This window comes from Carcharodon carcharias, chromosome 4 (genome assembly GCF_017639515.1).
Source record: "Carcharodon carcharias isolate sCarCar2 chromosome 4, sCarCar2.pri, whole genome shotgun sequence".
In the NCBI taxonomy this organism is placed as follows: domain Eukaryota; kingdom Metazoa; phylum Chordata; class Chondrichthyes; order Lamniformes; family Lamnidae; genus Carcharodon; species Carcharodon carcharias.
In genome coordinates this window covers 161131711-161155648 of record NC_054470.1, presented here as the reverse complement: position 1 = coordinate 161155648, position 23938 = coordinate 161131711, and the positions used below count along the sequence as shown (strand labels likewise).

Sequence of the window (23938 nt, the reverse complement as noted above, 5' to 3'; positions counted from 1 at the left end):
CTAGCTGGGTTGGGGGAGGGGTGGGTGCACAAAATAACCTGTGTCACTACCATCCCTGATCCCCAAGCCTCCATGAGTACAGCCTCCCCCATCGCAACCTACACTGCTAGTGGCTGGCCCAGCCCCGGCCTAAATCTGGCAAACTCCATCTGCCTGTTGGCCCACAGCTCGCTAATTTAAATGAAGCCCAGGCCTCAAAATATCAGGGATTGGACAGCAGCCAAAAGTTAAATTTGACCTCCTTGAGTCTCCACAGCCTTGAACATTCAAATTTAATTGGAGGAAAACAAACTTCTCAGGATTGACCAGGTGGGGAAGAGCAGCAATTTGTTCATTCGCATACGTAATTACATGCTAATATTCAGAAAGACTCACCAAAAGGATCTTAAAGAATGAACTATAATAAACAGTACATATTATTGAAAGAATATTTGAAAATGAGTTCAAGGCTGTACCAATCTCAGAATTCAGATGGCAGTGTGTAAATCGCTCATGCTGTTTACAATGTCATCTATACACCATCAAGTATATCTAAGGCTTGTGGGATTTCACTGTTTAATCTGAACAGTATTTAAATTACATTGCGAAGGATTTAATAAAAGGTCACATGCAATGCTTTTGAACAATCAACCTAAAGAGTCAGAAGCTGAACTGCCTCTAATCAGACAAAAATGATTTACATGAACAAATAGAAGCTGTAAGTGTATCAAGAAACCTTGCTTATGAAATACATTGAGTGCAGAACTAATGTGATTTCTTACTTTTCTAGCCAGCAGAGGTTTATATGAATTTTTTTCCCAAGAGCTGCAGCTTTGCTCAAGTGGCAAGCATTCAATCTCAATCTATTCGCATTTTAACTTCAGAATAATTCACATAAAGTTAGTGGGCCGTGGCTAGACACGAACTGCTCCTCTGCGCAATGTATCTTATGCCAACAAAAATATGAGGACATCACAAGTTTCATATCCCCAACTTAACAGGCAATTGTACAAATAATCAGCTTAACTTCACTGGAAAAGTAAATGGGGGGAGAGTCAGGTATAAAAGAGCTTGAAAATTTCAGTGTATTATTTGTAGTGCTCTTATAATAGGATTATGTCAAATTCCTGTGAGCATTATTTTAACAGATTAGGAAGTCTTTATTTTAAATAGGTAATTTGACCTGATCAGAATTGCAATTCTTTTGATTCCCAATCTTGAATTGGCTGACCATAGCCAAGTAGTAACATAGGTGCTATAAATAGTCTCAGCACCCTTGGGTTAAGGAGGAGAAGAAAATCAGCAAAGCTTTGCAATCCTGGGCTGGAATTTTACACAGAGGCAGTGTTACCCATGGCAATTTTACACAGCCCCCTGCTGAAAAGTCAGGGGCATGCCCACCTCCGCTCAGCCAGGTCAGTCCCACAGTGATTTATCAACTGTTGGGCCATTAATTGACTCAAGACGAGACTTCTGCCACCATCTGGGAAGAAGTCCCACCTCTGAGAGTGAATCAAATGGCCGGTGGTTCTCTAGTCCTTGCAATGCCACCAGGAGCGGTGGCAGCCTTTGGGGCCACAGTCAGCCCCCAATGAAGAGGACCATGAAGCAGGACCACAAAGCCAAGTAAACCCTAGGTTTTGCTAAGGCCAGGCTAGCAGGCCCCAGTGAGGCAGGTTGGGGGGCTGTGTTGATCAGAGTGGGGAGGGGAATATGGTGGGGGTGGTTTAACTACCATGGGGAGAGCATTTGTTGGGCACAGGGTGCCTGAATGGAAGGGTCTCCCTTTCAGCTTGCAAAATGGCCACCAGGTTTTACCAGGAGGGCTTGCCGCATGGCGCGCACACTTCCCATTGCTAGCAAATTGACCATTTGAGGGCCTCAATTGACCCCTTGGCAGGTGGGCCATCCCTGATTTTATGGCCCCCAGCTCCCTGCCTGCCAGTTGTTCTCCAGGGAGGTTGTAAAATTCCACTCCTGATTTCTGTCTATTAATCTCTCGTTCATGTTCACTTGTGTGAAGCGTCAGTGTCTGGCATCTGTAGAACTAAATGCCATTAAAGAATCAATGCCTTAAGGAGAAGGGGGAGGAAAAGATAATTAACAGAGAAAACTGATTAGAAGAAAAAAATCTTAAATTTTAGAAGTAGGGCTCCCAATAATAGAAGATTTTAAGTGGCTGCCAATCCTCCTGCTACCCCTTGTGTCCCCTCTTCCCACATCCTGCCAACCTTTTGCATTGCTTCAGGATTATGAAGAGGATACATTTCACAGAGATCCAATTACACAATAAGATTCACAGTGACAGAGTTTACAATGATTATGAGTGTGGAGCCAAATGAGTGTAATGGAGAGTTGCATGGGTGAAACTCCAGTTAAAGCTAATTGCTTAGAAATTGAAGAGTGACTGCAACAGCTTCAACAGGGACAGTACTAATTAGGTAAGGCGAGAATGTGAGCTTAATATTGTTTCACTATTTAAACTTCAATTAAAGCCATCTAATTATAAAGACATATATCAGCAATTTTAAATCTAGTAAAATGTAAATTGCAACTATTGTTAACACACAGATAGAACCTCATTAAAATCTGATGGCTTTCATCGGCATCGAAAGCCTACATACATTAAAAAGAAAGCTCTTCAGTGGAAAAGAATGAGGAAAGTAGCATCTTACCTGCTTATTGTTGTCACTGCACAATTTCTTGATGGACACAAAGTGCCTAATTTTCCTATTGACAGTAGACAAAATGCAGTTACACCCCTAAGTGAATCAGATGAAGCATCGCCAAGCATTTGAAGAGGTCGGGAACAGCGCTTTTTCAGTTTACTTACCCCCAATCATTCAGGCATTCTTTAATGAAACAATGAGGGAGCAAATCCCTAGAATATGTGATTCCCTACCCAACCATTCACACTGTCAGGGCTTTATATCATTCTATATGTTCCTCAGTCTCTTTTGTCATCATTATGACTCAAGAGGGCATTTCAACAGCATTTGGGAAGTCTCTCCTGTCACAGTATAACACATTGTACCCCAGCCTAATGTGGATCATTCTGCCACTATAAACCCAATCTTTGGAATGTTTAACGTGTTTCTCTGACTTTGCTTCATTCACGATTTAAATATTGAATTTTGGGTGAAGTTCTATTCGCATCTATGTGTTAATATTATGGACTATAATTTCTAGACTATACTTTCTACATATAAAAAATGTGGTTATCAACACTTTAGCAGTTATGGTTGGAGTTTTATAATTGAGTTAAACTATACAAGGGCTGAACTTCCAAATAACAAAGTTTGTGTACCACTGTGCAAAGTGGTCACACCATGCTTCAGCCTGCATTATTTTTATACAGCCATTGACTACCTTATTGATTGGAAATTGTGCCTTTACTGTGTTACCAGCATAACACCAGATTATTGGTCCAATTCAAACTGCCACCATTTCTCCAGGTTTTACCTAGTGAGAATTTTCAATAGGAAGAATGAAAACGCAAGAAAGTTGAAATAATGCATATTGTTATGTTCCTGGGCTAGGACACCACCTTTTTGGTAAGATCTGGTTAGAGACCAATAACTTGTTGTTTAAAGTAGACAAAGTTTGAGATTCAAGACACTTGCCAGGAGAACAAAGCCACAAGATTCCATGGGTTTTGAACAAACAAAATTAAACTTTACTGTATAAGGTCAGAAAGCTAAAACAATTTATAATATCTATGTTATACTCAAACTTTAGGGTTAATATGAGGTATATGTGGATTAACAGGCAAACTGTGGTTGAACACACCACACTGTAGAATACATAGCAAATGAGGCCAAGACAGATCCCACGGATTTCTCAGCAACCCACCCAGATGTCACTGTGAGTCAACCAATCTTGTTGAAATTCTGTCGCCCTCACAAGGGACTCCAAACTTTTCAATTTTGAAGATCAAGCCACTGAATTCCCTCAAAGCTGCACCAACTCGACTGCCTCAATGTCTGCACACTTCCCAGTGTTTCAATCACATCTCCCGAAGCTCTGCTCCCCTGGATTTCTGAGTCTGGATTACAGGCTTTACTTCCTGGCGCAATTTCAGCTCTTTAGTAGCTGGCTAGCTTCACTGAACTGGCACTGCTCCTGGATTTCACCAAGCTCCAAAATCCCCAGCTACACCAAGCTATAAATGGCTCCATGGCTTCTTCTGATCCCTAACCCTTTCCAGCATGGAGCCAATGACCTTCTGCCACTTTCTCAGCTCCCCGGGACTTCTCCTGAGTCCTAACTGCACAGAGCCAGCTAACAGCAACATTTTTGCTGCCTGGAGCCAGTTTACAGCAGCACCTTCTCAGGATGGCCTTTTCCCCTGCTGCAGCACGCTCACGCCCAAAGACACAGATAAACTGAAACCCTAGAACTTTTACAAGCTCCACCCATCTCCATGATGATGTAGCCTTCCAGGGCTCACTGAATTCTTTTAAATTAGTTGTAGCCCTAACCCCCAAAACAAAACAACTCTCAGGGCTGTATAGCAGTGTGGATACCTCGTCTCCAATTCTCTATGCGAAGCCAACCTGCCTTTTTATGATCTTTCTGTTCTAGCTGTTAACCCCTTTAAGTCAACACGGCCCCAACCATTTAAGTGTAAGAGTCTTCAGCTGCTTTAGTAAAATTTCCCATTTTGTACAGCAAACTCCAATCTTTCCAGAACTAAAAACTACCTCCAAAATACCACAATGAACCATGAACTAGGCACTTATAACAATAAATGCTTACATTCCTCCATATGTTCAGATGACCAACCCTGGTTCAAAGACAAGCATAGAAGGACATGCTGGGAGCAGCACCAGGCATACCTGAAAATGAGTTTTTGACCTGGTGAAGCTACATGACAGCACTGCATGTGTACTAAACAATGGAAGAAACATACTCTAGACAGAGCTAAGTGAACCCACAACCAGCAGATCGAACTAAAGTGCTGCAGTGCTGTCATGTCTAGCCTTGAATGGTAGTCGACAATTAAGCAACTAGCAGGGGGAGAAGACTCTAACCTCCTCAATGGTGGCGGAAACCAGAAAGTAGTGCAAAAGACAAGACAGAGCGTCCTCAGCCAGAGGTGCCAAGTAAACAATCTTTCTCAGCCTCTTCCTGAGGTCTCTGTCACCATAGATGTCCGTTTTCAGCCAATTCGATTCTGCATATGCCATTTGCACTGGATAAAGGAAAAAGTACAGGCCCTGCCAACATCCTGGCTATAGTGCTGAAGACCTCTGCTCCAGAACTAACTTCAAAATGGCTCTGTCCATATTGCTCTGAGCGTGGTCAGCGATCTGTGCCACTCTTACAAATCAACCCAGCTTCAAGGGTTTGTAATCTGTGTCATACTTAATAGAGGAAAACTAAACGTGTCACACACAATCACTTGTGTGAGATTAGATTATCACAGCATTGAACGACGACAAAACACAATTCTGAATATAGCAGCAAGATGAATTACTTCAATTCTACTGTGAAAATTCTAAATGGTTTTCAATACAATGAACCTGATTCTTCCTTCACAATTACATGCATTTTCCAGCAGGTGTAGTGTCCCTGCCACATAGAGGAGAGCAAGATTAAAATTTACTAAGGGAAAGTTTAATATTCCATAACATTTTTTTAGTTTAATAATTAGCTATTAGATGAAGAAAGAATTACAGGCTTGGTATCAGGCCTTTGTAAGTATTTCTACAAGATCGTTTTTAATAGAATTGGAATCTTTAAAGTTAAATCCTGGAGCATTCTTGCTGTCTGCTCTATACATATGACAAGTGACATTAAAACCAGAAGCTGTGTTTATTTTTGTTTTGTTTCTTTATGTGCTGTCTTGTTTTCCTGGTATTAAATAGTGATACTTACCCTCCCTGGCCTATCACAGGTGTTATTGTTACATCTTGCTGTATACTATCTCCTGCTTTTTGCCTTGCATAGTAAATTCCTTGCCATTCCTGCAAAACACATCATGGATATTCTGTCAATTTTGGAATATCGGAGGATATTATTTTGTACATCTCTTTGTATGGGTTTCCCACATCACAAATAGCACACAGCATTCTGCAAACTCTTTAGTATTCAGCATCCCATTGTCCAGGTTTAAGTAATCTTTTAATAGTAGCTTCTTATGAGCAACCTGGAATCCATACCATTGTTGTGATATTTGGTAGCTAATCTGATCTACCCTCTTCAGGCATCTGCTCAGGTACTCCCTGTGAGGCAGTGGTCTAATTAAATTGGGAGATCAATTAAAGTTTAACAGAACAAATCAATTGAAAGTTTTTTGTAAATTATAAATTTAATTTCATCTTAAAAAAAACTAGGTGTCACAGTTGCCTAAGGAATTAATGTTGCCAATCAAGCATATGCCCAGATTGAATCCAGCCTATGACAAGTAGGTTGAGGCCTGGCATGTCCTCAGTGATATTGCTGCATTGCCACCACAGCTTTGTTAGAACTATTTATGCATGTAAACAAGGTGGCCTAGAAATTGGCCACGTCCATTTTTAGGTGCATGGGGAGCATAGTCCACAGCCCATTAGTAGAATCTTGTGAAGGCAACAGGGGTCTCGGCTGCCAGCTGGAGCACCAGTGAGACCCCTGTGTCAGGACTTTTTGGGAAAGCTCGTTGCACCTTGTGCCACTCAGGCACTTGACAGGGCAGTGGCGGGCCCTCCCCTGGGGTCAGGGATCCCAGGAGGGGAGGTCCCACCAGCTGAGAGCTGCCAGCCTCTGATTGGCTGGCAGCTGTTCTGTACACATCAGCGCCACCAGGGAGATGGTGGTTGCTGACAGTACTACACACACCCTAGGCCTCGGTTGAAGCAGGGACCCAGGTACAGTTGAGTGATAGCAGGAAGGGAGTCACGGGAAGGGGGGCCTGAAGAAGGGGAGGATGGGAGTCAGCAGCAAGGGCAGGGTGTTGGCTCTCAACAGGCACCAGGTCCCTTGATCTGGCACTGAGTGAATGAGTGACCCCCAAAAGCCCGCAAGCAAACACACCAGGTCTGCTTGTCATGTTCCCCACATGGCTTGACGGGTTATTATCAGCGGCGGTGGGACTGAGGCCTTTAAGTTGGCATTAATTGCCCACTTAAGGACCTCAACTGGTGGTGGGGCTGGGCCTTCTTGCCCCAGACTAAATCCAGATGGAGGCGGGAAAGTGGCGGATTCCCTACCTGCCACCCTCCCACCCCATTAAATGCAGCCCCCCACCACAGGGAAGGGAACAAGATTCTGTCCCATGTGCCTGAATGGTGAGGCCCAAGGTTCTTCAGGTACTGGGCCTCTGGCTTCATTTCAATGCCGTTGGCATTTCAAATACCCACAGCTCAAGAAGACTCCATGGATGGAGCAGAACTTTAAATGTCCCTGTTGGCTGGTTTGCAGATGGGAGATCCTATAGAATTCCCTGGATGGCCTTCCTACTCCTCTCCCCTGACCTGTTTGCAATCTTATGCAGGGTGGGCGAGACCCAGGGTGACCTGCCTGCCCTCCTGCCAATAAAAATGAATTATTGGCTACTTAAGGGTTGCTGCCCACTAGGCCTCAATTTTAAGGTTGGTGGGAGGTGTTCAGGGGCAGGGGAGAAGCCAGGTCAGCCTGCTTGGGCTCGGGCAGGAAGAGGGGGTAGGACGCCTCCCTCAATGGCCTCCTTTCTGTATCGGGCACCCCACTCCGCACTCTGCACCACCATTGGTTCTCCCTGTACCCCTGGCTTCTCCATCAAGGCACTCACCCCACTCTTTCCACCTCACCCTGGCTTCAGCTGCACTTACTTGGTCCTGGACTCCGGGCCTTAGAATCTGGGAACCCAGACCTGGTCACTGCTATCACTGGCACTACAGAGGTACTGGCCAATCTGATTGGCCAACAGATCTCTGAGGCAGGACTTCCACCAGCCAATTAACACTCCATGGAGTGGTTAAATGCCTGCGGGGCTGCCATGATCAGCGGTGACGTGTTCACATCTGAACCTTCGGGTGGTACGGGGGGATCCCCAGCATTCAAAAAAATATTGCCCCATGTTTGGGCCACTGCTGATGTCACAGTAGACCTCAGCTAAGTGTTGTAAGGGAGTGTTTGGGGCTTCTTGTGATTGTGAAAGGCACTATATAAATGCAAGTTCCTTCTCTCTTCACAGAATTGTTACAGAGCGGAAAGATGCCGTTCAGCCCATTGTGTATGCACCTCTTTTATCTCAGGTGAAAACCCAAGCCTTGAAATTCCACAGGAGATCCATAACACAGCTTGAGAACACAGCTGAGAAGAGGCCAAAATCATGGAGGTAACACTGAGAGCCAAAGAGGATGGCTTTGGGCTTCTGGAGGCCATTTTGTCTTATCTAGATTTTGATATCGGACAACCTTTGGACCAATGCAGAAAGCAGTGAGTTTTGGATGGGCTGGATGGGGTCTGAGAAGATTGGAGTTAGAGAGGAGAAAGAGAGCATTTTATGGTAACATAATGCCAAATTCCATTTAATAGGAGAGTCTGAGGGTAGCATAATTGCTTTGGAATTGCATTCCATGATTCTGTCCATTTTTCTGTGAATCTGTGGTCTTGCTTCTAAATGTTGAGCAACAAACATTCATGAGCAACGAATGAAAAAGGGCCCTGAGCTGTTGGAAAAATATAACAATTTTCACCCTCTTGTCTGGAAGCAATCATTACACTCACTGTATCAATAAAATGTAACATTTAAGCAAAATTTTAAAATGTGTATATATGAAAACAAACAGTATGACAAGAATGACCAATTAATATGTTTTTGGTTGAGGAAAGAACATTAGTTAGGACACCAGGAGATCTTTCTGCTCTCTTCAAATAGAGGTATGTAGGATGCTCCTCAGCTTGGATTATATACAGCCTTCTACAGAAATTCAGTCAATTGTTTGGGCAAAGAAGTTTAAATTATCCAATATGAATTAAGCAACAGCAATAATGTGGAAAAGTGGGAAATAGTTGCTTAAATAAATGTAATTAGAATCAAGTGATTTTTGAAGAGGGTTTGAGCCCATATCACATTGACTCAGAAAGAGGAATTACCAAGCTTATATTGTACCTTAAAATGAAATGTTAGCCCCACAGAAATTGAACAATCATTTTTGTGCTTAGATTTATCTTTTTAATGTAATTTCAATCACTTTTAATTCTACTGAATGCAATAGATATTATCTTTACCCAGGGGCAGAGAGGAGAATTTAATTTATGCAGCAAGTTGCCAAGATCTGGAATGCACTGCCTATAAAGGTGGTGGATACAGAATCAAGAGTAACGTTTAAAAGGGAATTGTATGAATACTTGAAGGAGGAAAATGCAGGGCTAAAGGGATAAAGAAGGGGAATGCAACTAATTGAATCACTCTTTTGAAGAGCCAGCACAAACCTGACAGGCTGAATGGCCTTATTCTGCACTGAAATGATTCTACTCCTAACCCAATGAGTGGCTCTGGTTTCTGCTGGAAATATTGGCAGGAGAGCTAGCACAGCAATAAAGCCAATAACTCCAGATATTCATTGCATTGTGAGGGATACAAGCAAACAGAAATCTAAGATAATTAAAACCGCTGTTTTGTCAGTTGGCACGTGAATCAGCTGATTAGAAGGAGACAGGGAATAGTAGATTAGAAGCAGAAATGTCCCTAAGTTCCATGTCAGAAAGGACTGAACAAAATGCTACTCAGTGGAAACCAGCAGTCAATTTGCAGACTGAGCATGGTCCTTCCAAGGACTAGACTAGGGAACCATAATAAGTTAATAAGAAATAGCCAGGAAGGGGGAGATACTCCTGGCCAAACTTTGCATTCAAGGTGAGTGCGCTCATTGAAGGCTTCCTGAAGGCACAGAGCTCCCTCAGGGAGATGAAGATTTCTAACATTAAAAATAAAGAGTAAAAATAAATAAGGAACACATGTCCCCACATGTGACTCTGTCACATGAGCATGGACACGTTAAAATGAGTTTTAAAGATTTTTTTTTAAATCACTGTGTGAAACCTCATCCCACCCATGGGGGAGGCTTCATTAAAAAGGCCACCTGGCCTATTCATCCACCCACCAACCGAACGGTATCCACCAGCTTTACAGGCAGTGCATTCCAGATCATAGCAACTTGCTGCATAAATTAAATTCTCCTCTTTGCCCCTGGGTAAAGATAGTATCTATTGCATTCAGTAGAATTAAAAGTGATTGAAATTACATTAAAAAGATAAATCTAAGCACAAAAATGATTGTTCAATTTCAAAATCCAACCTTTTTCTTGCTCAATGAATATTTGGTTCAATTCCCCGCATTTTCACAAATGTTTCTGGTATTACTACCATTACCCTGTGTGACAATTTGAATGGTTCACATCGCCAAGTTCAAAAGAAAACAAAAATGATCCACATTTACATAGCACCTTTCACAGCCTCAGGGCATCTTAAAACGCTTCACAGTCAAAGGAGTACTTGTGATCTGTAGTTGACGTTGTCATGTAGAAAAATATGACAGCCAATTTGTGCACAGCAAGATCCATAAGCAGGAATATGTAAGAGGTAAATATATCAAAGACCTGAAAAGCTATAAGGAACACTTACCTTTCCTTTCTTGATACATGTGTTTATTGTATCAAGAAGATCTGCTTTATTTTTGTCACTTTTGGGTAGTTCAGTAAGTTCTTTGCCAATCAGCTCCCCTTTATGATAACCCATCATATGCTCAAATGCTGGATTCACATACTGCAACAGAAATCAAGAGTGACGTTAACTTTCTATTCAAACATACCCCTTGTGTTTTCTTTCATTGTACTGAAAAAGGCTCTAACAGAGGTACTTACTGTTAGTCATATTGTTTACGTTCATAGTGTGTATTTTTTTCCCATTAAAATCACTGGCATTGTGATTCTTTTATCAAAAGCCTAGATCTCCCTTCCTAATAGCACTGTGGGTGACCTTCAACCAGGTGGACTGCAACCGTTCAAGAAGGCAGCACACCACTATCTTCTCAAGGGCAATTAGGGATGGGCAATAAATGCTGGCCCTACCAATGCCGATTGCATCCATTAAAAAGTAAAGAAAAGAAACTAGCACAATAAATTATCTTGGCACTGAAAATCCATGGGCAGAATTTTTCCCTCATTGGGCGGGCACGCACCCGACCTGAATGGGAGTAAAGTAGTGCGCAATGACACCCGGCAAGTTTCCCGAAGTCATCACGCATTTTCGCAATATTCCGCTTGGCAGGCACGTGAGAGAGGTGGTAACATGCCCGCCAACAATTAAGAGGCCTATTAAGGCCCTTAATCAATTAATTAAATTGAATTTTTCACTGCCCATCCAACCATTCGGTTGGTGGGTGGATGTTTAGGCCAAGCGGCCTTTTTAACGAAGCCTCACCCATGGGTGGGATGAGGTTTCACACAGCGATTTAAAAAAAAACAAAAATTTTTAAAATTCATTTTTAACATGTCCCTGCTCATGTGGCAGCGTCACATGAGGGGACATGTGTTCCTTATTTATTTTTACTCTTTATTTTTAATGTTAGAAATCTTCATCTCTCTGAGGCAGTTCTGTGCCTTCAGGAAGCCTTCAATGAGTGCACTCGCCTCACATGCACAAGCTTCAGTGCTTGTGCTCTTCCCACCCCCATCTAGGCAGCGCTGAAGTTATCAGTGCACGTTTCACTGGCCGTTAATTAGCCAGCCAGTGTGAAATCGCGGTCGGGGTTTGATCGCGGGTGGTGGTCTGTTGCGCGGCTGCTCCTGGGCCCACCCACTGCGCCCGCCCGATTGGGGTAAAGATTCCGGGCCATGTTTATTCTGGTATAATCCTGGTGTAACTTCAGCAGGTCTTAAGAATCATAGAATGGTTACAGCACAGGAGAGGGTCTTTGAGTCTGTGCTGGCTCTCTGAAAGAGGAATTCATCTTGTGCCACTCCCCTGCCTTCTTCCCAATGGAATAATGCTTTTCCTTACCAAAACTGTCACTCCTCCTCCTTTCTTTTCTTCCCTATTTTTCCTGAACAAGTTGCATCTTTCAAAAAAGCCAAAACCAGGCCAACCCTACTTATGCCAAGACCCCACTATAGCCTAAAATTTATGGGATGGAAACTTTGCCCACATCCAACATAGCGGCTGATGTAGCAGGGACAGGGCACAGGGACCCAGAACATTGCAGTTCCTACTCCTTAGGCCTTCATTGGGACAATGAAGTATCCTCGGTGCAATAAGACCAAAATTAATGGCTCATCTTAGGTAAATGTGTCCACCTGGTTTGGAGCCCAAAGCTTTGCCAGAGTTTTAAATTTGAAGTGATCCTCTTACAAAGCACAAAGCAGGACCACCTAAGAGATGTTTCCTGTTGAAAGCATCTGAAATCACCCAGCATCCCTGCCAGGTCACCTCCTCTGGACTTTCCAGCCTTGTTGAAATAGGGAGCAGCACAAATGCGGTGGCACACTTGCTAATGGTAGTCACATCAAGAGGTCACCTGTCACTGCATGAACTTTGGCTGGGTCAGCACCAGAGGCATCTAGGAAACTGCACTACTGCTGGAACTGGCCACACTATGAAATTAATAAAGTTCTAAAATCTTAGCTTTTTTGGCTGTCTTTTGCGCTCGATGCTCTTCCACATGGGGTTGGCCCGGCAGGAAACTGAGAGGCTTCCCACTCAGGCCTCTGAGTTATCGTTCCAGTCAGATCCCTGATAATGTCAGGACTCTTAGATGTTCTGTTTTACTACATGACTCTAATGACTGTATTACTTTTATGACTGGCTGGTATTTACTGATATCTCCGAATCAAATTGAAAAAGCAAATGCTATTATATATAAACACTTGGAAATAGCAATAACACACAGGCTTGCACTTGATTTTATTGTAGTCAGGAACCCTGATTTGTAATCATATTATAAGGACTGTACCATTTGCTGCTCTCTGCATTGCACCAAACAGATGGAAGGTAAGGATCATTCTTATAAATATATATTCACATCTAGTCACTGGGAAAACAAATACTAAAACCAAACTGATTTGCAAACCTCCAAGTCCCTCGACATCTGTCGCAATAAATAGTTGAGAGATCTTGCATTGCATTATCCTGAGACTAGATGGCATGTGATGATTGATAAGGTGCGGTAAAACAGCGTTGAAGTGTGGGAAATGTGAGACAAGAATATTAATTTTAAAAAGTCTTCCTTTATAGTTTTTCAGCTGAATATTTGTACTCATGAAGTTGGGGGTGGGGGGTCAATGTAAAGAACTCTCACCCTGCATCACCATTAAGTGTCTAAAGTGCAAAATAAAGCTCCCCCTTTTCCTGCTCCAACAATATGGCTATGCCCAGCCTTAGGTGAACCATTGCTGCTTTAGTCTGAAGTGCTATACATCGCATAGTAACTTTCTTCACAGTCTTTGTTTCATGGATGGCAATTTAGTCACAATTTTCTGATTGTTGGGATTGTCTTCTGTTTTTGGGCATCAACCTACTAGAACTTGGGTTGAGATTGTCTAAGGTGACCGAGCCTAAGGCACTCACAGCCAGTAGAAGAGATTAACACTGTATTAGTTTGACTTGATTCAAACTTAAATCCCAAGTTACAGCACCCAGTCTGGTGCCTACACCACGCAGTCTGAAGTTTGGATTGTTACTGTCAGGTAAGCCATGGAATACAGACCAGAATAAAATCCTGTTGTAACTAACTGTCATTTCAGACCTCAAGTCATGAAAGCCTAAAAGGAGTTCAAATCTCTTGATGACAACCCACCCAGATTGGAACATGGGATCTGCTGGAGCAGACTAAAAACTGAAGCCTACAGGAAGAGAACAATATGTTGCAGGTTAAGTCCTAGGTATAGAGTAAAGGGTTAACTCCAATGAAAGCTACTGAGCATGTGCCTAAGGAGCTATGTCACAGTGCTGTCACTCACTGAGAGGAGATGAATGTGAAGCATCTCGGAAAGTATCTTCCAGTTGTCTTCGTCTTATTTAACATTTGTAAATAGCACGTAAATAAATGTTTTTGAACAAAAGACCAGTGTTTCCAGCAAGATCTCTTCTGGAATAAGAAGCCAATCAATCCAAAGAAAAACCCACAATAACAGATGGGGGCAGCAGTGACTACACCCACAGAGAAACAGTAGGAAAAGCCTGAAGAGAAATCCAGCAACCGTGCAGAGCAGCGGGTGATGGATTACTACTTTGCCCCTACTAGAATCATTTCAAAATATAAATCAAGCAGGCTGAAAAATTGGCCAGTACCGCAAAGCCTCATGTCTTGTGAGTAAAGCGAACAAAGCTCAAGTAAGCACTTTGCTGTATGTTGTTGGGAGCAGTGCAGATGATATTCTAGCCATACAGCAGGTGAAGAAGAGCCAGCCTCCTACGTGGATGTCATCAGAGCCTTTGAGTCATACTTCAGTCTTTGTAAAGGTATTGTCGTACAAAGGGTGAAATTTAATTGGCATAGTTAAAAACAGGGTGAGGGGATTGAGTTATTCATCAACTAATTGCACCATCTAGCCAAAAATCGTGAGTGTGGAACACTAAAAGACAACCTGACCAGACATAGTTGTCATTGACATTTTAGATGAGAATCAATCTGACATCCTAAAATCTTGGGAAGATTTAAATGTAAGCAAAGCTATACAACTGGCCAGACAAGCTGAAGAGCAGAGACAGAGTAAGACTTCTGTCAGAAAAATGAGGGAAATTTCCCAAGAACAGCCCAAAGAAGTTGTTCAATTTGTGGTTTGTAAAATTGAAAGTATAGCAAGGCAGCAACCAGGGAAACGATCCGAAAAGGTGCCAAGCCCCATTTTCCAATGTCCCCACTATAATGGGAAGGTGGTCCACAGGTGGAAAGAATGCTGCGCCCAAGCTGTGCAGTGCCATGGGTGTGGCATATTAGACCATTTTAAAATCATCTGCCATTCCAGGAAATCTGTATTTACCAGATAGAAGAAGAAAACTGTTAAAGGGACTCTTAAAGAAACTCAAGTTGACTCAGAATGCTGTGTATCAGTCTTCATAGATAAAACTCCTTCCCCTTGACCATAGGAGGACATCGTAGATCTTTCATTTCTCTTCAAGGTGAAGCTAGATGAAGGAGGAGACAGGTGTGCCAAGGATGAAGGTAACCAGCTGCAAGATGATATTCTAGACTTTAATTTGCTCTTCCGGGAACGCGTGGAAGAGGATGATAACCAAGATGCCACTGATATCGATGATTTGTCACAGGAGGTAACCCTGAACCTTGCTTTATTTTTTGAAGACAGCGTACATTCTGATGAATTTCCAGAGATGTTCAGGCCTGTTGAGGAGCAAGCTCACACTAAGAGAATGTGCAAACATGAACCACCACCCACAGAAAAAAGAATTCCTACAGTCTTAGCAGGATAATCATCATTTTTTATTTGGGATATTCTTTGTCATTTGCTTATTTGAAGAGAAGGAAAGAATATTCCAAATAAAAAATATGATTTGTTCATGGATGAGGAGGCATTACACAATACTTCTTTTGTTGCAGCAGTAAGAGCTTGTTGATCCTTTAAAGCTGAACGAGCTTTATTCTTTCAAGCAAGAGCAACTAGCAGTCCAAACTTTCCCCAAAATACCAAGAAGGAGGGAAAAAAGAGAAGAAAAAGACAATTTCAGTTCATCGCCTTTATACTGCGGACCAGAAGTAGAAATCTCTGTCTGAGGAGTTGCCTTCCAAGGAGAAGGTTCTAGACAGCATACGTCCTATACATCTTCAAGAGAGCACAGTTGGAGAATCACACCACTGGTGCAAGAGTCTGTGAGGGAGAAGTGTAGGAGAATATGTGTATAACAGTAAGGAGATAAAGACTCAGGGCGAGATGTAGAGTTAAGGGTTAACTCTAATGATAGCTACTGAGCATGTGTGTAAGGAACCATGTCACAGTGATGTCACAATGACTGTGAGGCATCTCAGAGGCTAGCTCCAGTCTTAGTTAACCTTTTAAAATAGTTTTTTTATGTGTTCATGGGGGGTGGGGTGGGTGTTGCTGGCTAGGCCAGCATTAATTGTCCATCCCTAATTGCCCTTGTTCAGAGGATATTTGTCAACCACATATTGGCCAGACCAAGTAAGCACAGATTTCCTTATCTAAAGGACATTAGTGAACCAGATGGGTTTTTACAACAATCGGCGATGGTTTCATGGTCATCATTAGGCTTTTAATTCCAGATTTTTACTGAATTCAAATTTCACCATCTGCCATGGTGGGATTCAAATCTAGGTCCCAGGGCTTTACCCTGGGTCTCTAGAATACTAGTCCAGTGACAATACCACTATGCCACCACCTCCCCAGCATACAGCAGTTAGCATGTATACAAATGTTTTTGTATTACCATGTATATAAATGTTTTTGAACAAAAGACCATTGCCTCTAGCAAGATCTCTTGCAGAGGAAGAGGCTAGCGAATCCCAAGATAAACCAACAATAGCAGACTAGGGTTTCAATCCGTTGGCTGGACCCTATAGTTTTTGGGATTAGCCTGATGGACTGTAGACTCTTTTATGATCATTTGCTTCGATGAAGAACTTCATGAACTTTGCAAGAAATATATTTTAGAATGGAAGAATACAGGTTTTACAAAATGTTAATGTGGAAATAACTAATTTAAACTAATCATTTATACATGAGTTGTAACAAACTGGTAATGTTAGGTTACCTGGATGACATGGTCCTCACTGGTAATTTCTATTGCCTCTTGACAGTGTTCTAGGGCTGTGAATATGGAACTGCAAGCCCTGGAAAGATGATCAGAGTAGTGGAAATATTTGAGTAATCCATGCATTTATTTTAGAAAAGATATATTTAAGATGACTTCTCTTCAGAGTGCAGGCATAAAAGCCCAATATTTTGTAGCAACAAGAAACTTAAAGCTGATTCAGATTCTTTACCTAAATTGCCTAGAATCGTCCAATCTATAATGCTGTGGGAGGCCATTCAGCTTATCATTGTGGTGTTGGTGCTAGCTCTTCAACTCAAGCTGTCTACTTTAATCTGATTTCCCTGTCCTTTCTTTGAATTCTTTTATATTATGCCTATTCAAATATGCATTCCAATTCCATTTTAAGAGATCTTGAAGATTCTGCCTCAATGCCCACTTGTGGAAAAGCATTCCATCAAGATAAAATTGCACCTAGTCATTGCCTTCTGTGCCATCACCATCTTTCTATCAATGTAGCTATGTTTCTTTTAATGCCATGTAGTTTCAAAACTATTATGTGACACTTTATGAAACTCCTTCTGAAATCCATCACTGCACTGGGATTTTTTTCAAAATATTTAACAAAGTTAGTGAAGGAAAGCCTGCCCTTGAAAAATCTGAGCTGACTGTTCCTGGTATTCATTTGTTTCATCCCATATAACAGACTGTAGAAATCTCCCCATAACCAAGACAAATTTAAGTGGCCTATAATTACCTGGTTTATTCTTAGGGATGTAATATTTGTCCCTGTCCAGTTCCTCAGCATAATAATGACAAGGGCTGCTCCATCTCTTCCTTCCCCAATCTTCAGTATTCTAGGATGCATTTCATCTGGGTCTGGTGACTTTTCTACATATTGTCCCATTAACATATTAAATGCAGTGCCCTGAATACTTCCCTCAATTAGTGACATCTGTAAATTGCCAGCTAGTTAGACAAATACGTACCGTAGTTTGAATTGTGACCGCACCTCTCCATGCTCTAACTGAATTAGTTCATTGTAGCACGCAGTTACATTGGGGTTCTCTATGTACCGCTAAGGGTGAGGAGAAAATAGGATTAATGGCAGGTATTTCAAAACCTGAAACTGAATTTGTTAATGCATCACACGACCTTTTTACAAGGGAAACACTAACCAGCTCCCATTCTTCTTCCAAGTCAGGTGGGCACATAAGAGATTTATGAACTGGTGGAGGTGCAGTCACATGGCAAAATCTCACTCTGATGCAGGATGGTGCCATCAACATTATTAGCAGAAGGAGAAAATGGTGAGGTGGGAGTGGAAGTAGTTTATTGCAGAGTGGAAGGACTAGGAGCAATATTGGATTTGATTGCTAATGCAATGATAGGAAGGGATGGAGGAATGCTTTTGGGGGTTGGGAGAGGGATGTTGCACAGACAAAGGCTCTTGAGCTGGGACCCACTGGGGTCTCCAGGCTGGAGTCATGACCTGAAGGACCATGGAATCAACTGTTAATTGATTGATCCTTGATCCTTACAAAAGTCAGTGGGGGTGTTGGGGGTTGGGGGGGGGGGGGTGGAGGCAGGGGAGGTAGGTCATGGGGAGATCGGCATCATTTTGGAGAGGAGAGAAACTTCTTGTGCAGACATGTAGTGCTACGCGTTCTTCCCCAAACTTTCAGCAAGTATCTGTCAAAATGATTTTATTAAACAAATCCAATCTGACTCCACATATTCTAATGGGATCCAGGAATATCCATTCTACTGCACTCATGAGGATTTCAATCCCATTTGTCTCTAACAGGCAATAGTCTCAGTAGACTAATGCTAGACCAAATGGCCCCTAAAACATTGTAAAATGAACCTGCACAAGGCCAGAATAGGCCAAGCAGTTCTCTGAATGCCCAAGGATTGCTTCAAATAATAGGGTCTGGTTTTGTTAACAACGTTAGATTTAGTTTGAACAGCTCAATTATTTTAGATAAATACTGAACAAACCTTTTATCCACAGAGTGTAGACATTCTAATGAATAGAGAGACAGAAATTCCAATAAACACTGGAAACTTAACAGCATGGTGATTTACACTGACATATCTTTAAACACAAGTGAGTTCCTTAATAATAAAGACAGACTATATCAATTAATTCCATTATATATTGTAACATTCAATGGGCAATCAGCAGCTAAAGTGATTTATTGAGTAGGAACTTGACCTTATTCACAGCATTATAAGACTGAAGGCAAAAATCGCTGCTCACGTTTTAACCCAGACGTGAATACTGGTAATTATTTTAAACATACTTTGCTCAACTTCATGGCAGGCGTATTGTTACCTACATGCTGCATACAGAATGATAGATCAGCTACTTTATCGAAGATTTCAAAGCTTTCTGCATTCGATCCCTGACCAATAACTGCTGCTAGAAAATACACTTGTGCGGATTTAAGGTAAAAACAGAACCTAGTGTGATACAATGCCCCACATGATACATCAGCTTGCAAGAAGAATCTCTAATGCGTAACCATTAGAAAATTCCAGATTATTTTGAGGAATACCATTGTTGTTTCAATAAGTTTAATAATATCTTATCTACACAGTTAGAGCTTAAATATTAAGTAAATAACCAAGATTGTTGAACACCTTGGCTTTTCTATAGGCAATGTTAACCAAGGAAAAAACATTTAAATGTTTTAATACATATTCCTTGAATATTGTGTTCATGAGAATGAGGGATGTCAATCATGGGAATGAAATATTTTTGCACTTTCTCACTCTGTGCCAGCAATAGTCTTCGGTCTGAAATCACGTGGGTCAGATGGAAAGTAATTTTATGGAGGCAACAGGGCTATTGGCTGCAAGCTGGAGAGCTAGCATGAGACCCATGTTGCCTCCTCCTGGGAAGACCCACTGATATTAAATGGCAGTCAGGCAGTTCAGAGGTCACTAGCAGGCCTTTTCACAGAATCAAGGGTCCTGGGGCGGAAGCACTGCCGGCCAGCGCCACTGGGGAGGTGCTGGCTGCTGCTGGAAAGACACTCCCACCTGAGGCCCAGACTTTGCTTTGGATCCCTGGACTCATGAGTGATGGCGGGAGGGGTTTTGCAGGATGAAGGAAGGTGTAGGGCAGGTCGGCAGCAAGGGCAGGGGTATGACTCTCAGTGGGGCCCCCTTCCCAATGCCAAATTCCTCGATTAGGCACTGAGTGCCTTTGAAAGAGAGATTCCCCTACCACCGGATGCCAAAAACAACATCGTTGTGCTCCCCATGTTGCTATGGGTCCAACTGTCGCTGGCTTAATGCCAGCAGTGGATGAGGCCCTTAACTGCCCAATTAAGGACCTCAATTGGCGGCGGGGCAAGAAGGCTGCTCATGGGCCTTCCTACCAATGACTTAATCGGGGTGGATATGCGAGGATGGCGGGGTCCCCCAATCTGCCCAATTATATGCTCTCCCCACCTATCTTATCTGTGCTATTTAATATCGAATAATACAGCGCAGAATGAGACCGTTTGGACCATCATGCCTGCACTGGCTCTTCAAAAGAACAGTCCCCCATCTCCATCCTTCTGCTATAGCTCTACACATTTTTCCTTTTCAAGTGTATGAAACTGTTCCATTTTGAACGTTATTATTGAATTTACTTCCTCCACCCTTTTAGGCAATGCTTCCAAGATCATAACTCGTGGTTTTAAAAATTTCTCCTCATTGCCCCCTGATTTTTTGGCTAACTGTCTTATATCAGTGCCTGGATTGCCAGGGCCTGGCTTCCCCAAAGAAACTTACAAGTCTTTAAGGACACGACCTCAGCACTGGCCACCACTAGCCAGGGCGCTGCTGAGGTTTCTGAGCTGTCAGCCCTCTGATTGGTCCATCAGCTTTTGGGGGCGGGCTACGATTCTCAATTGGACAGCAGCCCCCACAGTGGCCTGTTAATTGGCTGCCGCCAGCAAAATTCCACCCCAGGGTCCTACTGTCTCTTTTATTCGTCCCTGGTGGTAGTGCTTCCAGCTCCTCTGAAAAATTCAGCCCACTGCCTCTCATCCCAAAGACAATCTCATCTGAACAGCTGATGCCTGAAATTTTCTTCTTTTATCTCTTCCATTTTCCCTCTCTACCTTATCAACAAAACAGTCACCACACATCTTTACACACTCCAGTACAATCATTACACAAAGCTGCAACTAAACAGTAAAAGCAGAAATACTTTCAAATTAAATTTGGAAAAATTTGAAAAATAGCAAAATTCTGAAGGGAGTTGAATGATTTTCACCGATAGGCATGTAACTCTGGTAAAGATTAAAACATTTAGAGGAATAATTTTGTATAATTGCACTCAGCTATTCACTGCCTTAACCTGCTAAGCCATCATGAAAGTTTGTGTTTGAATTACTCAAGTTTGTTACTGCATCTATGATTAATGGAATAGAGGTTTTCAGCTAGTCTATATTTGACAAATTGATTATGTTTACTAAGTCTGTGTTGGGGTTACAGCAAATATGTGCTCTGCAGAAATCAAATTCATCTTGTGCTGGGCAACTGTGAACTGCAGAATGTTGAAATATTGCCTAAAGTCTTGGACAAGGAGGAAATGAAAGAGGTTGGTGTGTGGAAAGGATTCTGGAAAGGATGAGCTTCAACTCTTGTGCCAAACCCTGTGCCACATTGGTGCTGGACCCCTCCATGCTCCTTGACATTGACCATGGGCTTTCTGGCAGGTTCCCAATGCACCAGGTATTTCACTGTGTGTGTGATCAGTGTCCTTCTTTGGTCTACATCATTAAAGTCCTCATCTGAGTCCTCTGCAGCAGACCTGTGTGTGACCATGCCCTCTGGTGAGCTGGCACCTGCACTATCCTTGCCCACTTGTGCTTACTGTCTCCCTGTGTACAGGTCCTGCCTCTAAGTTATACTCTAAGGACTGGATTTCCATCTGCAAGTGTGCAGATTTGGTAGAATTCCTGGCTCCGCAAACTAGATCTTTAAAAATGACAGATTTTCGGTCCAGAGGGGCGGGCTATTTAGGAGTTGGGGTGAGCAAGCCCAGAAGTAGTGAAGGGTTGGAGGCGGGCCTGGCATGGGTTGGGTGACTAGGGCACAGATAAAAAGTGGGCCTTCAGAAAGGCCCATTTGAGAGGTTAGATATTCATGGTTAACTTCCTGTGCTTCGGAGGACTGCTACCATTGCTTACATATACAAGTCTCAATGCTGAAGCCGAGGTCTGTGCCAGGTCACGCACCTTAGCTGCAGCATGTAAATATGACCCTTCCCTTGGAGCTCTGTGTGGATGAGTTAAGCTTGCTGGAATGCAGCAGGTCAGTGAACCTTGTCTAGCACTGAATCCAGAAATGCTCATGCTCTCCTGCTGCGCACACAGCAGCCGCAATTTGTACCCAGGCCTTCTTGGTTGTTGTAGGTGGATTTTGATAGCCAGCAGGGTACAGGACAGATCTCCTCCTTATGACCTCTTCCATTATCCCTTGAAATGTGGAGCAGCTCGACCCATCCCTTCCCCCGGGTCTCCTCAGTGTGACATTCTATGAATAAAAATGTAAGGTGAGAAGGGTCGTGAGCCATTCATGCTGTCATTCACTTTTGTGTGCTTACATTCACTAAGAATTTTCTACATATTATTAATGATTACTGCTAACGGTGTGGTGGAGAGAATAGCTTCGTACAAATACATTACATTGTCAGGTGAGCTTCAAAGCTGTAATGTCCGTTAGCTGACCCTGGAACAGATGGCCCATCATGGACTTTCCTTAGGAGAAGATTGACATTGTTACTGCCAAATCAAAGTGAATCACTGAAAGCACGAAGTGGATTCACAAGACATAGCGATGGAGATGGCATCGCCTTGCCACTATGACCTGGTACAGATATTGTGCAGTTATGTATCATAAAGTTAACTGCCAAGGCTCAGTGAATGATTGATGAACAATGCCATGCTCAATTTCCCATCCACTTGCCCTCTTGTCATGCATCTATCAGCATGTGCCCCACACAGTTAAACATTGACCAGGTCCCTCACAGCTGCACACTGTCATGGCATAACAGTGTGACTAAGAGAGAGGAAACCATGGGCTGTCAGTGATTGCAGAGCACAGCATGCTACCTTGGATCAACAGACGTAACATACATGGCACCAAGCATTTGTGCAAAGCTATTCTCTCCACCACACTGTTAGCAGTAATCATTAATAATATGCAGAAAATTCTTAGTGCATGTAAGCACACAAAAGTGAATGGCTCACGACCCTTTTCACCTTACACTTTTATTCATAGGATGTCACACAAAGGAGACGCAGGGGAAGGGATGGGTCAAGCAGCTCCTCACTTCAAGGGATAATGGAAGAGGTCATAAGGAGGAGATCTGTCCTGTACCCTGCTGGCTATCAAAATCCACCTACAACAACCAAGAAGGCCTGGATACAAATTGCAGCTGCTGTGTGCGCAGCAGGAGACCATGAGCATTTCTGGATTCAGTGCTAGACAAGGTTCACTGACCTGCTGCATTCCAGCAACACGTGTAGCTTAGCTCATCCACACAGAGCTCCAAGGGAAGGGTCGTATCTACATGCTGCAGCTAAGGTGCAAGACCTGGCACACACCTCGGCTTCAGCATTGAGACTTGTATATGTAAGCAATGGTGGCAGTCATGCTATCACTTCGTTGAGCATAATGGGACATTGGCATGAGAGGGAGTGCAAGAATGGTGTTATGCCATAACGGCAGAGTGAACATGGTAAAAGGCAGTGGTGTGCATCAGAGTGTGCTTTCACAATGTGAACGCTTATACATACGTCCACCTAGAAGGACAGGGGCAGCCCATGAATGGGAACACCACTATCTTCAAGTTCCCCTCCAAGCCACCATCCTGACTTGGAAATATATCGCTGTTCCTTCATTGTTGCTGGGTCAAAATCCTGAAATTCCCTTCCTAACAGCACCATTGGTGTTCCTCAATACATGGACTATAGCAGTTCAAGAAAGCAGCTCCCAACACCTTTTCAAGGGCTATTAGGGATGAGCAATAAATGCTGGCCCACCCAGAGATGCCCGCTTCCCATGAAGGAATAAATTTAAAAAAACCTAAATATCTCATTTTGTGTGTCACACAGGTCCCAGCTCTGCTCACTCATCTTCCGGGCCAGCTCATCCCTTGGGCATCAGGAGGAGACAGTGTCACATCATACTAGCCCACATGCCGCCAACTCAGATACCAGCACATTGGAGGGATGTAGCATGTGTGGAGAGTCAGTGG

At 42.9% G+C, this 23938-nt stretch overlaps 1 protein-coding gene across 2 annotated transcripts in view; it reads right to left on the bottom strand.

The window, feature by feature from the left end:
* pde8b (phosphodiesterase 8B) overlaps nucleotides 1–23938 on the bottom strand; it is a 359526-nt gene that overhangs the window by 69950 nt on the left and 265638 nt on the right. For both annotated transcript variants that reach the window (XM_041186070.1, XM_041186069.1), the window contains exons 6-10: nucleotides 17661–17749; nucleotides 16672–16750; nucleotides 10573–10713; nucleotides 5860–5948; nucleotides 2655–2709 (exon numbers count right to left, since the gene is read on the bottom strand). In XM_041186070.1, coding sequence (XP_041042004.1) covers nucleotides 2655–2709; nucleotides 5860–5948; nucleotides 10573–10713; nucleotides 16672–16750; nucleotides 17661–17749 — 453 coding nt within the window. The remainder of the gene's footprint in view (nucleotides 1–2654; nucleotides 2710–5859; nucleotides 5949–10572; nucleotides 10714–16671; nucleotides 16751–17660; nucleotides 17750–23938) is intronic.